We start from the raw sequence: 15,679 nt of genomic DNA, 5'->3' as shown, positions 1-15,679 counted from the left end.
CCCCAGGTTGGGCAGAGGGATGGCCAATGCTAAGGAACAGGATCACTGTTCTGTTAACAGTGTGGTTGGGGGCGCCTGGGTAGCTCAGTGAAATGTCTGCCTTCAGCTCAGGTCATGATCCCTAGGTCCTAGGACTGAGTCCTGCATCAGGCTCCCTGCTTCTCCATCTCCCTCTGCTTGTGCCCTCTCACTCTCTCTCAAATAAATTAAATCTGAAAGAAAGAAAGAAAGAAAGAAAGAAAGAAAGAAAGAGAGAGAGAAAGAAGAGAGAGTGTGGTTGGAGACCCACCCACAAAAAGGCAGACACAAAGCCACGTATGTCATAAAACACCCTTGTTATGGGCACCCCTAAGATGTTCAAAATGTACTTCTGTTAAGTACGCTAAGGGATTATTAAGAGAATAATCCTTTTCTGAATGCCCTCCATGATAGCTATTGTATTTTAGAGGCCGCGGGAATAATCAACTCATCTCTGACCCACTGGAATCCCCTGGACATAGCCTAGCTACCTGGATGCCTGCATGGCTGCAGAGATAGAAGTCGAACTCAAATGGGTGGGTGATGTTGGTGTCCACAGTTGTCCCAGCTGGGATGTTACCACTCTTCCCAATCTGTATAGAGACAAAGACAAACAAGATCCCAAGATCTGCCTCGCCCTAAGTAGGGCCCCAACTCAATTCTACTGACCCCACCAGAATCTCAAAAGTAAAGCAGAAATTCCTGTTCTCAGTAAGTGCTGATTTCACCATTCATTAGCTGTATGACCTTAGTAAGTCATTTAAGCTTCCTGAGGTTAAACTGGAGGTAATAATAGTACCTACCTCACAGGGCTGCTGTGAGGAAGACACCTTGTATAGTGTCTGACATATAAGAGAAGTTCAAAAAATAGTAGTTCCCTTCCCTTCTCTGGGAACTGATCCATATATATGCTCTATAGGCCAGGGAGCTAAAAGGAGGGAGAGGAAGTATAAGACAGGCGGGGAGAAAGGAAAAAAGGGAAAGAGGTGGCAGAAGAAGGACAAGAGCTAGGGGAAGGGGTTATGGAGGATAGACAAACCAAGGACTAAATCCCGATTTATCTCAAGGGCTTCTTCCATATTAAGAGAAGGGAGACAGGAAGAGGATATGGGTGGTTTTCTTGATCTCTCACTCACTCGCTCATTCTTGTCAGCACAAAAAAGGCGGGTATGATGGCGTTTCTGCACCACAATATAAGTGATTCCAGGCTGGTAGTCCTTTTCCAGTTTGATGCAGGCATCACGAATGGCCAGCAGCTCATAGTGGAGGATCTAAGCACAAGGTAAGGAGGGAGACAAAGAGACATAACTCCTCTTGAGTCAAGTCTTTGTGAACTAAGAGTTGCCATTTGTAATATGGATTTTTGCTCAGTCTCCCTTTATAAACAGACACGCAACCATTAGAGAGATGACACAGCCTTTCTGTCAAAATCAGCTTTATACTCAGTTCACATGATATGTTGCTACAAAAAATTGGCCAAGAGGCTTGGCATCAGCAGAGAGCACTCACCTGGTTCCTATGCATAAAGAGACCTAATATCAACACACAGAAACAAAGCACAAAGATATCACTAAAACCACAATGCCCAAAGTAAGGTCAATTTCAGGGTCAGGAGGATACAGGAATTCCCCTGTAAGCTTCAAGAACAGACAGTGTTGAGACCACGAGAGAAGAGCAGACACATAGTTCAGGAACTGGTACAGACAGAGTAGATGAATTCAGTCCTACAAAGAAGCAGGATTATAAGAATATGGACTAGCTAAAGAAGAACCCACAAGTAAATAACCATATGCAATGGTTGCCTCGTTGTCTCAGAAGTCAGATATAGGGAGTCAAAAAGTTATGGTAGAAATCCATAGAATGGAAATCAATTAGAACTGGATTTAAACCCAAGCTTTATCTAGTTGTATTCCTGTAAGCAAGTTACTTAGCCCTTCCAAGTCTCATTTTCTCCAAATCTACTAAAGTTACTAATAAGACCAGCCTCATAAAACTGTTGTGAAAAATATAACAGATTAAGTGAAAGCATAGAAAACCTAGTAGGGGTTAATAATGGCTGACTGCTTTGCTAAGCAGTTTGAATTTTAACCCAAGACTATGTGAAGCCACTAGACATTCCTGAACACAGAAATGATAGGATAAATTCATCTGCTGTTTTAGGGAACACTGGATGACTTAGAGAAAACTGAGCATAATGGTTAAGAGCATAAACTCGAATCAGGCCAATCTGAATCCCAGTTCCCTGAGTGTTTAGCTTAGTTGACACTGAAGAAATCATTTAACATTTCCAAGCCTCCTCTCTGCCAAATGCAGTAATAATTATTATTTCATAGGGTTATTCTAAGCATTAAATAGAACACACATGAAGTGCTTACCACAATTCACAGTACATAAGAGGTACCCAATAAATGACAGTTATATTAATATTAAATGGCAGTCAAAGAGACCAGTTCATTATATACTATTAACAACAGAATGTGAAGGCTTGGCAGGGACAAAGAAAAGGAGGAACATTCTGAAGTAAAGTCAATAGCAGTTCTCAAAGTGTGGCCTCCAGACCATCACCTACCTAGGAACTTCTCAACTACAAACTCCAAGGGCACCCGGGTGGCTCAGTCAGTCAATCATCTGCCTTTGGCTCAGGTCATGATCCCAGGATCCTGGGATGGAGCCCCAAGTCAGGCTCCCTGCTTGGTGGGGAAACGGTTTCTCCCTCTCCCTTTGTCCCTCCCCCTACTCATGTTCTCTGTGTGTGTCTCTCTCAAATAAATGAATAAAATCTTACAAAACAACAACAAAAAAAGAACCACGATGAATCAGAAAGTCTTGAAGCCCTAAAACTGTTATAACAAGCCCTTCAAGTGACCTTGATGCATGTTAAAGTTTTGAGAACTACTGGTCTAAAGAATCAGTGTTCAACATGAATCAATGAGTAAACATGCACTGAGGCTCTTCTGTTACAAGACAGGTCTTTGGATGCTTATGCACACCACCTCTCAGTTGTAATCTCTGCTCCTAAGCCTACTGCCATTTAGCAAAGCTCTCAAAGAAGTACTACCTCCCAATGCCAAGAGCTTTTAAAAAAAAAGGAGCAGTACACTTTGCACCCATTAGGCCCTCTGGCCCCAATGTGAAGGTTTTCTCCACCTATTTTGGGCCCTACCTGGGGGAGCTGGCCTTCAGGAACCCCATCTCGGTAGAAGATGATGCGGGTAGGCTTGAAGCGGGTAGACTTGTAGAACTGGATGAGCAGCTCACGCACCATGTAGGATAAGTCTTCAATGATCTCCTGCCGGGGTCGCTGCACCCGCACAGTAGCACAGTAACGGCTGGGATGGGCATCCATACTGCCTACCACCTAACAATCAAAGAGGCAGGATCAGCCTCCAGAACCACCACCCTTCCAACACTGTTAGAATGTAGATTTGGGGAAGCTTCTTAGCAAGAAAACTATGTAATCAAATTAGCAGGGCTTTGGATTCAGTAAGTCCTGGTTTCACGCTCTTTCATGCATGCAGAAGTTATTTAATCCACCTGATCATTTTCCTCCTCTCAATAGGTTAAGAAAGACACCTGCCGGCAGTGCTACTATGGTATATGTATAAAACCTTGCATAGGACCTAGCCCTAAGTACCTAGTAAGTTCAATTTTCTTACCCCTTGCAGGAGGTCATGTGAAGGTTTGGCACTACTAGCTCAAGGAGCCAGAAGTTTGTCCTTTTCTCAATTCAAGTACTAATCTACCCAGGAACCACAGTGAAGAGTGTTCCTGCAGGAGGTAGGAGTAACATAATTTTCAAAGGGGACAGTGGCCAGAGCCTAGGACAGATGGCTACAAGGAGAACAAGGTTAAGCATAGTACAGGATTTCCCTGCATTTACTGTGCTTAGCCCAGTCTGCCTAGAGAAACATGAGGGTTGAGAAAAGAGAAGTGGGAAGGAAGGTTTGATCCCGCTAGCAATTTGGAAGCCTCTAGGGATGGGGAGCAGAGAAGTCAGGAGAGGGATTGGAAAGACATCTAATCTACTAGATGGACCAGGGGTAGAAATGGGGAAGAGGAAACGTTAGTTCCAGCAACTAAGTAACCACCTTCATAAGGATTTCGGAGAAGAGACATGGTCTTTCCCATATCCCAGAAGTGGGCATGGAGAGAGAGAAATCTGAACACAGAGCAAGAGTGATGGAGACTGGCCGAAGTCTCTGGCCACCGCCTACACTCTCACTGCTCTCTCTGAAAAACAGATACCATCTAGAGTTAGTTTTATGAAGATACCAAGGGAGTGGATAATGGGGATGACCAGCTGAAAAAAAAGTTCTTATGAAAGGTCAAGCATCAGAGCTGAGAAAAGGAGATTATGTGTAGTCTTTGGTGCTCAGAGCTAAAATGAGAACCTTAAGAAGAAGCTGGAGAGTATCACTCACTGCTGTGATAGAAGGTTTTTTCCCATCCCCTGCTGGGGGATGTGTAACATCTGCTCCAAGGAATATCACTGGCTGTTGAAACACGGCAGAGCTAAACAAAGAAGAGAAAACAAATGGTGAGGAGTTCGGTCATCTCTTCCTGGCACCATCTATCACCCATTTTGGTCATCTCTCTCTTGTGTCTGATTTACTCTGCCTGGCCAGAGTCCTATTATTTTTGTCAATCCCCAACATGGTATCTTGCTTGACAGGGCAAGTGGGCAACACAGTTCATACCGCTGGTGTGGGACTAGGATGTTGTTAATGCCACCAAGTTTGACATTGATCTTCAGGCAGAGATTGGACAGAGTCTGAGGCGAGGTCTTGACCACATTCTTCACTTGCACACACTGTGTAGCCATTCCCAAGAGTGTATCTCCAACACGTTTCACTTCAGCTGTAAGTAGGGAGAGAAGTAATTAGTGCATTCAACAAATATTTACTGAATGGTGATTAGATGTCAGGCAGGATACGAGGTGGTAAGAACACAATGGTAACCAGAAACACAGGGTCCCTAATCATAGTGACTACTGTCTAGCGATTAGTTTTAAAAGTCATGAAAAGTACAACAATGATAAATGCTGTAACAGAAAACTTCATGAAAATATGAGAGCATATAATAAGGGGTAATAAGGAAAGGATTAAATAATGATAGAAACGAAACCCAAAGGTAGAAAAGCACTTAGAAGAGAGGCAGAGTTGAGGGACAGCATTCCAGACAAAGGGAACAGCATGCAAAAATGCACTCTGATAGAAGAAATGTTTGAGAAACTAAAAGGCCAAGGTAACTAAAAAGGAGAGCAAAGGAACCATGGTATGAGAGAAAGAATGTGGTCATCAGACTGATCTAACAAGAATTAAAGATAGCTTGTACTAAGAAAACAGTCACTTAGATGGAAAGAATCAAACAGATTCAATAAATCTTTAAGGGACTCAGAGATAATATATGTAAGGGAAAAGAATTTTTATGGATAACGTCAAGCTTCTAGTTTTTGTAATAAAACAGATAGGTCATAAGCTGTATTTGAAACACTTTGAATTTGAAGTGCTTTTGGTCATCTCAGTGAGGATATCAATTAGGCAATGAGAATAATAGTTGGGAGCTCAAAAGCAGCTTGAAAGGAGATACAAATTTGTTAGATATTTTATACAGATAGTAATTAAAAGCATGATCTTCATGAGATCATCAAGGAAGAGAACAGGTGAAATGAGCAGAGCTTACATCTGAATCTTGAGGAACTTCTAATATTTGCCAAACAGTTAAGAAGATGGGTTTGCAAAGGAGAAATACCCAGAAAACTAGGAGGAAGACAGTATTGTATCATGAACACCAAGGGAAGAGAGGGTTTCAAGAAGGAGCAAGTATTCAACAAAATCAAACACTATGTGATCTAGTAAAATAAAGACCAGAAATATCCTTTGTTTTTGTTTGTTTGTTTTTTAAAATGGGCTCTACGCCCAGCATAAAGTCCAATGCGGGGCTTAAACGCACAATTCTAAGATCACGACCTAAGCTGAGATCAAGAGTCGGACAACTTAACAGTCTGAACTACCCAAGAGCCCCCATAAATGTCCTTTGAATTGATATCAAGGCAAAAAACTAATGCATAGGGGTACAAACTATTTTGGTGATATAAAGTGCCAAGGAGGAGATGTGGGATCAATGAAGGATTTAGTATGTTTTCAATGAGACCTGAACATGTTTAAAAAGCTAAAAGAATCATTTCCACTACCAAGAGAGATAGAGTAGTTAGTGACCAACCAATGCTTCTGCAGATAACATTTAAAAAGCCAGACAAAAACAGAAATCATCCTCTGAAGGCAAGAGAGAGGTGCTGAGACAAGAACTGAAGGGGCATAAACTTCAGAGAGGAAAAGAATCTCACCAAGGTGAGCTATCTTCTGCAGCTGCTTTTACCCTGGGTATACATGCTGTTTCTAGGCTTTGCACCAGCAGAGGAACTGCCAGGGAACAGAGAAAGCAAGAGTTTCTGAAGGAGACAGACTAATTCTAAATGTGAAAGGTTAAAAACATAAATAAAAAAAAAACACATATTTTTAAAAAAATAGACTAATATGTTACGATTTTGGGATTTCTTAAACAGGACACAGAAATTACTAGCCATAAAGAAAAAATGTTACACAAATTGGCCTACATTTAAATTTTAAATTTCTGCTCAACAAAGATTCCATTAAGAAAATAAAAAGGCAAACCACGGGGCGCCTGGGTGGCTCAGTGGGTTAAAGCCTCTGCCTTCGGCTCAGGTCATGATCTCAGGGTCCTGGGATCGAGCCCCACATTGGGCTCTCTGCTGAGCAGGGAGCCTGCTTCCCCCTCTCTCTCTGCCTGCCTCTCTGCCTACTTGTGATCTCTCTCTCTCTGTGTCAAATAAATAAATAAAATTAAAAAAAAAAAAAAGGCAAACCACAAAGCAGAAAAGATATATATAATACACATATATATTAAACAAAAGAATTATAACTCAATTAGAAATCAATCACCTATAAATCAATCAATTAAAAAAAGGTAGTTAAGGCAATGAAAAGAAAAGGGAAAGACTTGAGTAAAAACTTTACAAAAGAGGCCAGTGAAATAGCCAACATACATATAAAAAGATACCCAACTTTATCAATCATCAGAGAAATCAAATTAAAAGCACAACACAGTATCACTAGATACCACAAAAACAGCTAAAATGAAGAGACAATATCAAGTTTGGTAAGGATATAAAATATCTAGAATTCTCATACACTGATGGTGGAAGTGTAAACTATACATTTAAAATTCCTCCTAGGGGTGCCTGGGTGGCTCAGTGGGTTAAAGCCTCTGCCTTCGGCTCAGGTCATGATCTCAGGGTCCTGGGATCAAGCCCCACATGGGGCTCTCTGCTCAGCGGGGAGCCTGCTTCTCCCTCATGATCTCTCTGTCAAATAAATAAAATCTCTTTAAAAAAAAATAAATAAATACAAATTAATTAATTAATAAAAAATAAAATTCCTCCTAGAGGACCACCTAGGTGGCTCACTCAGTTAAGTCTCTGCCTTCAGCTCGGGTCATGATCTCAGGGTCCTGGGATCGAGCCCCGCTTCGGGCTCCTTACTCAGCTGGGAGCCTGTTTATCCCTGTCTGCTATTCCCCCACCTATGCTCTCTTATTCTCTAACAAACAGAAAAAAAATCTTTATAAATAAATAAATAAATAAATAAATAAAATTCCTGCTAGCTATACACCCAATGGAAATGGGTATATATGTTCAAAGGATACATACAAGAATGTTCACTGAGCCTTTATTTGTAACAATAAAAGCTGGAAACAATACAAGTAAGACCACTGATGGCAGAATGTAAATTGTGTTATATTCATCTAATGGAAAAACTGTAACAAACCACAATTAAACATGGATGAATCTCATAATAAGCATGTTGAGTAAAAGCCAGACACAAAAAAGTACCTAATAAATGATTCATTTACACAAATTTCCAAGACTGTTAAAATGAATCTATGGCATTAGAAGCCAAAATAGTGATTACCATTGATGGGGAGCTGTAGTGACTGGCAGCCTGAGGTTGTGGTAATGTTTTGCTTGCAAAAATGGGTACCACTTACCCTGCTGTGACATATTGTAAAAATTCATTCAACTGAACTCTTAGGATTTCTTTATGTATACTACAATAAAAAGTTTACATAAAAAAAAAGGGATAATATCATTAATTTAGTGGAGAGGAAGGAGTTAAAAATACTAAGGACAGGATGAGATGTGGTACCAGATCAGAACTGGACAAATGTAACACTGTCCTTCTATACGCTCAGGCAATCACAATGCAACTAGACCTTGCTTTGGCCTCCAAGAAGGGAAGATGAGGGTCTTCAGAATAACTGCTACTCTTATCTGCTGGCTTAATTCCTAGGCAATTAATTGTCTTAATTGTCCAAATGGCACATAATCAAGGAACAGAATGTAAGCAGAAGAAACCCAAGGTCCTAATCAAGGTTGAGACTGGAGAGAGAATATAGCATTACTGAGCCCAGGGTGGGGACAATTCTCTAAATAAGCACTGTCTTCCCCAAGCATGCTGTACTATACTATTCCCCAAGCAAGCCAATACTGGACTCTCCCCTTAATGGAGGGAACTAGAAATGCGGATAATTACTCAAGGCAGTTCTCCTAAGAAGTATCCTTATTTTGCATCCAAGGGCTATCAATAAAGGCCCAGAGGCATGAAGTGGAGGTGAACCAACTTCCCTCCATAAGCAATTACTGAGTATCATGTCAGTGGAAGGCTCTAGCTTATGTTTATATGTGCAGAGGGAAGAAGGTTTCAGAGCAAAATAAGATCTACTCTATGCTCAAAATAGTATCAAGGAAGGCAGTAACTGATTAGCAGCCTGATAAAATTTCCAGAGGAATCCAAAAAGATTTATCCTTTAGGTAGGATGAGAGATGGCTTCCAGAAATAAATACACTTAAATTGAGACTTGAGAGAATTTTAAGGGGAACAGGGGGATAAGAAGAAGAGTACTTAGATACTCTAGAAAAAGGCAAATGATGTAAACAAAGCCAGAGATTAGAAAGCAGAGGCAAGAAATGAGCATTTAGGGCATCTGGGTGGCTCAGCCGGTTAAGAATCTGTCTTCAGTTCAGGTCACAATCCTGAGGTTTGGGGATTGAGTCCCATATTGGGCTCCGGGCTCCTTGGGATCCTGTTTCTCCCCTCTGCCTCCCTGTGGCCATCTCTCGTGAATAAGTAAATAAAGTCTTAAGAAAGGAAGGAAGGAAGGAAAGAAGGAGGCATTTAGAGTATCTACTATGTGCCAGGCACTGTGCTAGATGTCGCCTTTTTTTTTTTTTTTAATGATTTTATTTATTTATTTGACACACAGAGAGAGACATAGCAAGGGAGGGAACATAAGCAGGGGGAGCCATAGAGGGAGAAGCAGGCTCCTTGTTGAGCAGAGAGCCTGACGGGCTTGATCCCAGGACACTGGGATCATGACCTAAGTGGAAGGCAGACGCCCAATGACTGAGCTACCCAGGCGCCCCATAGATGTTGCTTTTTATATAATTAATTCATGAGGCTCAAAAAGGTTAGGTACTTTGCCTAAATCAGTACACTGCCATAGCCAGAATTAAAATCTATTTCTATCTAATTCCAGAACAAGTGATCTTTCTAGTATGTGTGGCAAAGGGAATAGTACAAGATAAAGCTAAAAAGGTTAAACTAAGATCATGGCCCTGAAAATTTTTATTTTGTGAATTCATACCAATGAAGGTTTTTTGGGGGGAGCAGAGTCACAAAAGGGCTCATCCAGTAAATGAAAAACCTTTCTTATTCAAGAAAGATTTAAGAAAAAATGTTAGAATTCAGTTGAGAAGTGTGGGTGGAGAGCAGAGAATAGATATTAAGACAGTAAAAAAGATGATGATGGAGATGAAGCAAAGAGAAGACGGACTGCCTCCAGAGTTTGGATCAAAGTACCAAGAAGCAATTATGATGTCAAACACAGAAGACAAAGAAAAGAGCTTACTGATAAAAAGAGAAGATAAGCTACTAAAGAGATGTCCACCAAAACAAATTGTAAGAGCAGAGACTACATCTGTTTCATTCACCAATGTATTTAGAACCTAGCACAGTGTTTGATACACAGTAAGTGATTAATAAACGCTTACAGAAGCGAGAAAGGTCAAAGGGACAGATGGGAACAGCAGAGAGATCAAGGGTTGGACCAAGATTTAATAATACATTATAATATATATTAATAAGAGGTAATGATGTAAGCAACTGACATAAATGAAAATTTCACTAGAATGTAAAGATAGAAAAGGCAGGGTATAGAAATCTGGAAAATACCAGGCATATGTGGTAATAACAAAAATAATTAAAGAGAGGAGGAAGTCAAGTGAAGAAAAGTGACAAAGGTCACAGATGGCTCTCTGCAGGGAAGTTTTGGAGAAAGTTAGAGGTAAGACAGATGAAAGAGTCAAAGGAGTAAGTGGGTGGTGAGGAAGTGGGTCTAGAGAATGTGGAGAACTCATTCAAAAAGTATGATGAAGAAAAACAAGAAACAGAAGACAAAAGCTAAAGGAGATGGCATGACTGTGGTAATGTACTCTTGGATGGGGAATCTAGACAAGTTTCAGGATGAAAGAGTATCAAGTCCCAAAAGCGGCAGGATGAGATGGGAACAAAAGCGTACATGGGTTGAACAAGGTAAGAGAAGGGACATCTCTTCTTCTGAAACAGGAGAGGTGCTGGGAACACAGAGTAAAGGAACTGAGCCAGAGATATATAAAGCCATCCCTATTCTTAAAAGTGGGAGAGATCTACTGGGGTGCCTGGGTGGCTCAGTGGGTTAAAGCCTCTGCCTCTGGCTCGGGTCATGGTTCCAGGGTCCTGGGATTGAGCCCTGCATCAGGCTCTGTGCTCAGCAAGAAGCTTGCTTCCCGCCGCCACCCGCCTGCCTGCCTCTCTGCCTACTTGTGATCCCTGTCTGTCAAATAAATAAGTAAAATCTTTAAAAAAAAATAAAAGTGGGAGAGAGAGAAAACTTCTCAGAAAGTCTAAGTCATTCCCAGGCAACAAACCACTTACTGAACCACCACAAATTCTGCTTGAGTGTGCTACACAATGTCCTGATAGACAACACACTCCTAGGAATAGGAAGGAATCTGGACTGAGCTGTATCTTTATCTGGCTCAGCTTACCCTGGCATAAAGATCAACACACAGAGGACCCCAGTAAATGTTACTGGGATGGAGTGTGAGCAGATAAGCAGGACCTGGGATAACTCAAAGGCTCATACAGGCTATTATTTCTCCTTCAAAAGGAATGATGATATTAAGGAAGAACTCTGGCTAGAGCAAAGAACCCACATGAGTCCCCCCTAGAAGCCTCAAGGGAGCTACCCTGAGAAAAGTCCTATCTTCATTATCACTGTCCCCAGAGAACTGTACCATACACTGGCGTCTTCCCTGGCAGGATGACGATAATGAGCTGCAGCCCTGAGTAGGTGTTCTTGAGATGCCGGAACATGGGCTCCACGCTGTCTGCCCCCTGCGCGTATTTGCAGAAGCAAGGCTGGCCCTGGATGGGCATCCCTGCATCCTTGGAAATCTTCCGTAGCTGGTCTGTGAAGTTCCTGCAGCACAAGTATGGTCATGACAGGAGGCGGTGAGTCCCACTTCAATACCACTGAACAAATGCCACTATCTTAGGTACCTAGCACTAGGACAGCCAATGAGAAATTCTGACATAAAAGAGACGTGATCACCGCCAGTGTAAAAAACCAAATTTATAGTTGAGTAGGACAAAAATCACACTTGCTAAGTATTCAATGGTATAAGCAGAGAGCCAAGGGAGCCCAGAGAAGGGACCTGTGGGAATTCTGAGTCCCTACCTTGTCCCACTCAAGTAGCTGATTCGTGTGCACTAAGTCCACAGCAATACGCAAATGCCCAAGAGACAGGCCTCTGTTCATATTAAAATAAACTCCAACAGTGTTCAAAGCACAGGAGGTACTCAGTAAAAATGAGCTCCCTCCTCCCCTACTGATTCTTTTAAGCCTAAGAGCAAATAATTAAACAAGCTTCTTTCCTTTGGCTCTGGGGCTTTACGCTAGGAAAGGAAGACAAAGTTGGAAGAAAGGGTACACATGCAGATTTAAAAAATCAAGCTATATACGTACGATGATAGATTGAAATAGCAGAAAATTTAACTTGAAAATCCTACATTTAGAGTAAAAACATACAGAGAATAAAAACAATTACTTAGGGGACATTATATAGTATATACATACAAATACGATAGATTCAGAAGCCTATATAGTGAGAAAATAACTATTTTTTCACGTATCTAGTAAAAAAAAGCAAACATAAATACAGTATGATACTGTTATGTAAAATTTAAAATCATTTGGGGGGCGCCTTGGTGACATATGTGGTTGAACTCTGACCCTTGGTTTTGGCTGGGTTATGATCTCAGGGTCATGAGATTGAGCCCCACGTTGGGCACCATGCTCAGCTTGGAGTCTGCTTGGGTTTCTCTCACCCTTTCCTTCTGCCCCTTCCCACTTCCCCACTTCCCTACCCCTGAGCTGTCTCTCTCTCTCTAAAATAAATAAATCTTTTAAAATGTTTTAAAATCATTTATATACAGGTACATAAAACATAAATTAGATGGAAAGTCATAATAGTTCATGATAGTGACCACATTAGAGGAACTGAACTAATATGGAGAATATAAAGGTATCAAACTTAGTTAAGTCAAATTTAGTAAGTGGGTCTCTACTTCAAAGAAAGTGGTATACCCAATCTTTTCTCTACCACCAAATCACACTTAACTATTGTGTTCTCTGCTGGAGGTCACATGTTGAAAGAAGTCTACAATAGGGAAGATCTTGAAATCCTCTCCTAAAAGGGATACAGTGGAGGTAACAGAACTTCTTTAGCCAAAAGAAAAATTCTAAGGGTTGACCATAGGACTCCCTCATCCATTCCCAATTACCAATTTCTCTACCTCCACAGCCATCTTCACTTCTCCCTCTCTCTTAGCAGAAAGGATGCCTTTTCCTGTGCTCTGGATCCCATCCCCTCACTCACACTTAGGAACTTTGCTCTATTTACTTTCCAGTTCCTCAGAGTTCTTATATTCAGCCTCTGTTCACCCTGTACATTCTCCCTGGACAATGTCATCCACTACCATACCCAAAGACTCAGATTTTAATCTTTAGCCCAGAACCAAACAACCAACTGGGTACCACTGACCCAGGTGTACAAGTCATATTCTTACCCTTTGCATCTGGGGATCACTGGGAGAAGGGAATGTCTGATGAACAGATGCCCAACTCTGAGATTCTAGGTTTATCAGTTTCTGTACCCCCAAATACCCCAAAGGATTTTTTCAAAAGAACTGTGCAGGGAAAAAACATGAGAATGAGAGACGCATACAGAGAACAGAGCTACCAACAAGCTGACGACAGAAAGGCAGAGAGCTGGGAGCCCTTCCAACATTGCTAAGGGCCAGCTCTCTAATGCTAAGCCAAGGCTACGAGTGGCCTGATCTAAAAGGCGCTAAAATCTGCAAACCCCAGGAAGGGGGACAAGAGGAATTCATTTAAAAGAAACTATTGGGGCGCCTGGGTGGCTCAGTGGGTTAAAGCCTCTGCCTTCGGCTCAGGTCATGATCTCAGGGTCCCGGGATCGAGCCCCACATCAGGCTCTCTGCTCAGTAGGAAGCCTGCTTCCCCTCCTCTCTCTCTCTCTCTATGCCTGTCTCTCTGTCTACTTGTGATCTCTGTCAAATAAATAAATAAAATCTTAAAAAAAAAAAAAAAGAAAGAAAGGAAAGAAACTATTAAGGGTGCCTGGGTGGGTCAGTCATTAAGCATCTGCCTTCGGCTCAGTCATGATCCCAGGGTCCTGGGATTGAGCCCCACATTAGACTCCCTGTTCCAGGGGAAGCCTGTTCTCCCTCTCTCACTCCCCCTGCTTGTGTTCCCTTTCTCACTGTGTCTTTGTCAAAATAAATAAATAAAATATTTAAAAAAATAAAAAACTAATTAAAAACTAATAATAAATAAACTATTAAGAGTGATGGTGGTAGTTATATATCTATGAGGGGAGAAGGGAGAAAGACAGGTAGGGCAGCCAGAGTCCCTACATTCATCAGGTGCTACTGTAACTAATTCTTACGAAATCCCCAATGCCAGCTGAACCTGCCAGGACACATACTCTATTATCCTTGTCAATACTCAAAGTGGTCAGCTCCACCAACTCTTCCTCAGTCTAGGTGTGCACTGACCCTTTGACCCTACTCTGGATCCAAATAAGAAGCGACCACATCAAAAGACTACAGGAAATAGTGAACTATACACTTTAAATGGGTTAATTTTGCGGTACTTGAAATATCGCAATAAAAAAAACTGACTTTACTATTCATTCATTCACTCAAGACCATTAATCCCTTTATGTATTCCTTTAAATCATTTGGCTATATCATATTCTTCATTGCTGTCATCTGTCCCTAGCCCCTCAGCCATAGATAGCTAAGAGGCCCTTACAACTCATGTTCATCTAATTCAGGTCACTTGGACCTGAATGAACAAATTCTGTATATAGGAGAGGAGAGCCCAGAGAACCAGCTGAGCTTTTGTTTCCAATGAGGAATACAAGCTTTGAAGCCTCAGATCTGATTTGATCCCAACTCTGACAACTTCTTGATATGCAAACCTTGTAAAAGGTACTCTTTGAGCCTCAGTCTCCTGAAAATGGAAATACCACCACCTACTCACTGTGAAGATGAAATGAGAAAACATAAAATTAAGTAGTGTTGCTGTAACATTATAGTCATCACTGTATTATTTACTACCAATGTTAGTAATTATAACAATAAAATAATTCAGGTCTCCTTTAGGAGATTCATGTCCTAAAATCATCATCTCTGACACAAATACAACTTATGGAGACTTTTGACCACAGATGGACAGAAAAGGAACAGGCAGAAGTTTGAGCCAGGAAGCACAGGGAAGCAGTGTCAAGAGTCAGAAAGAAGAGACCACAAATCAAATCTTGGCCCTTTGTGGGTAGGGGAAGGTAGGCAGCTCTAGGGTGCTTCCCACCCTTCCACCCATACAACCAAAACTCCTTACTTGAGCACCTCTTCTCGACACTGCTTTTGGGGTGCGAAGCAGGCGATGGCCCAGACTTTGATCTCAATCCCGTTGTAGAACTGTTTCCCCCGCATGTCCCAGACACCCTGATTAGGTGTAGCAATGGCCCGGTTCTGGGGATAGGGAGAGGGGGCGCCCAGGTGAGCCTCAGTAGAGCCAGGTGAGTAGGGGAGCAAAAGCCCCTGGCTATATAAACCCAATTCCCCTCTCCCATATGCCCCAGAGATGTTGTCTGGCCCTGACCCTGCTCACCCGGCCGCCGTACTGCAAGATGGGCGCCGGCAGCACTCGCCCCGTCACCTCCGTCATGTCATCCTTCACTTTGATCCCAAATTCCTGGATGTAGGGATCTAGGTTGTAGCTGGCATTCTTCATCTGCAAGACAAAAGGAGGGGATCTCAGGAGAGCAGCAACTTGGCAATACTGCTCACCCTCTGGGTCCCAAGGAGAAAGCCCTGAAGAGCAGCTGGGGCTGGCAAGTAATAGCCCTAAAAAGGGGGGGAAAGTGGAAAATGAAGTAAGTGGGAGTGGATAA

At 41.9% G+C, this 15,679-nt stretch overlaps 1 protein-coding gene across 4 annotated transcripts in view; it reads right to left on the bottom strand.

Annotated features, from left to right (window-relative positions):
- Positions 1-15,679, bottom strand: part of AGO1 (argonaute RISC component 1) — a 36,335-nt gene that overhangs the window by 5,223 nt on the left and 15,433 nt on the right. For 3 of the 4 annotated variants that reach the window (XM_032877230.1, XM_032877232.1, XM_032877233.1), the window contains 8 exons: positions 15,388-15,519; positions 15,124-15,257; positions 11,432-11,616; positions 4,716-4,875; positions 4,440-4,530; positions 3,182-3,376; positions 1,155-1,289; positions 510-611 (listed from right to left, as the gene is read on the bottom strand). In XM_032877230.1, coding sequence (XP_032733121.1) covers positions 510-611; positions 1,155-1,289; positions 3,182-3,376; positions 4,440-4,530; positions 4,716-4,875; positions 11,432-11,616; positions 15,124-15,257; positions 15,388-15,519 — 1,134 coding nt within the window. The remainder of the gene's footprint in view (positions 1-509; positions 612-1,154; positions 1,290-3,181; positions 3,377-4,439; positions 4,531-4,715; positions 4,876-11,431; positions 11,617-15,123; positions 15,258-15,387; positions 15,520-15,679) is intronic. The other variant, XM_032877231.1, reaches the window with a different exon arrangement.

This window comes from Lontra canadensis, unplaced genomic scaffold (genome assembly GCF_010015895.1).
Source record: "Lontra canadensis isolate GAN:19392208 unplaced genomic scaffold, GSC_riverotter_1.0 scaffold60, whole genome shotgun sequence".
NCBI lineage: Eukaryota > Metazoa > Chordata > Mammalia > Carnivora > Mustelidae > Lontra > Lontra canadensis.
Note: the sequence above shows the minus strand (reverse complement) of the source record. Positions and strands in the feature narration are given on the sequence as shown.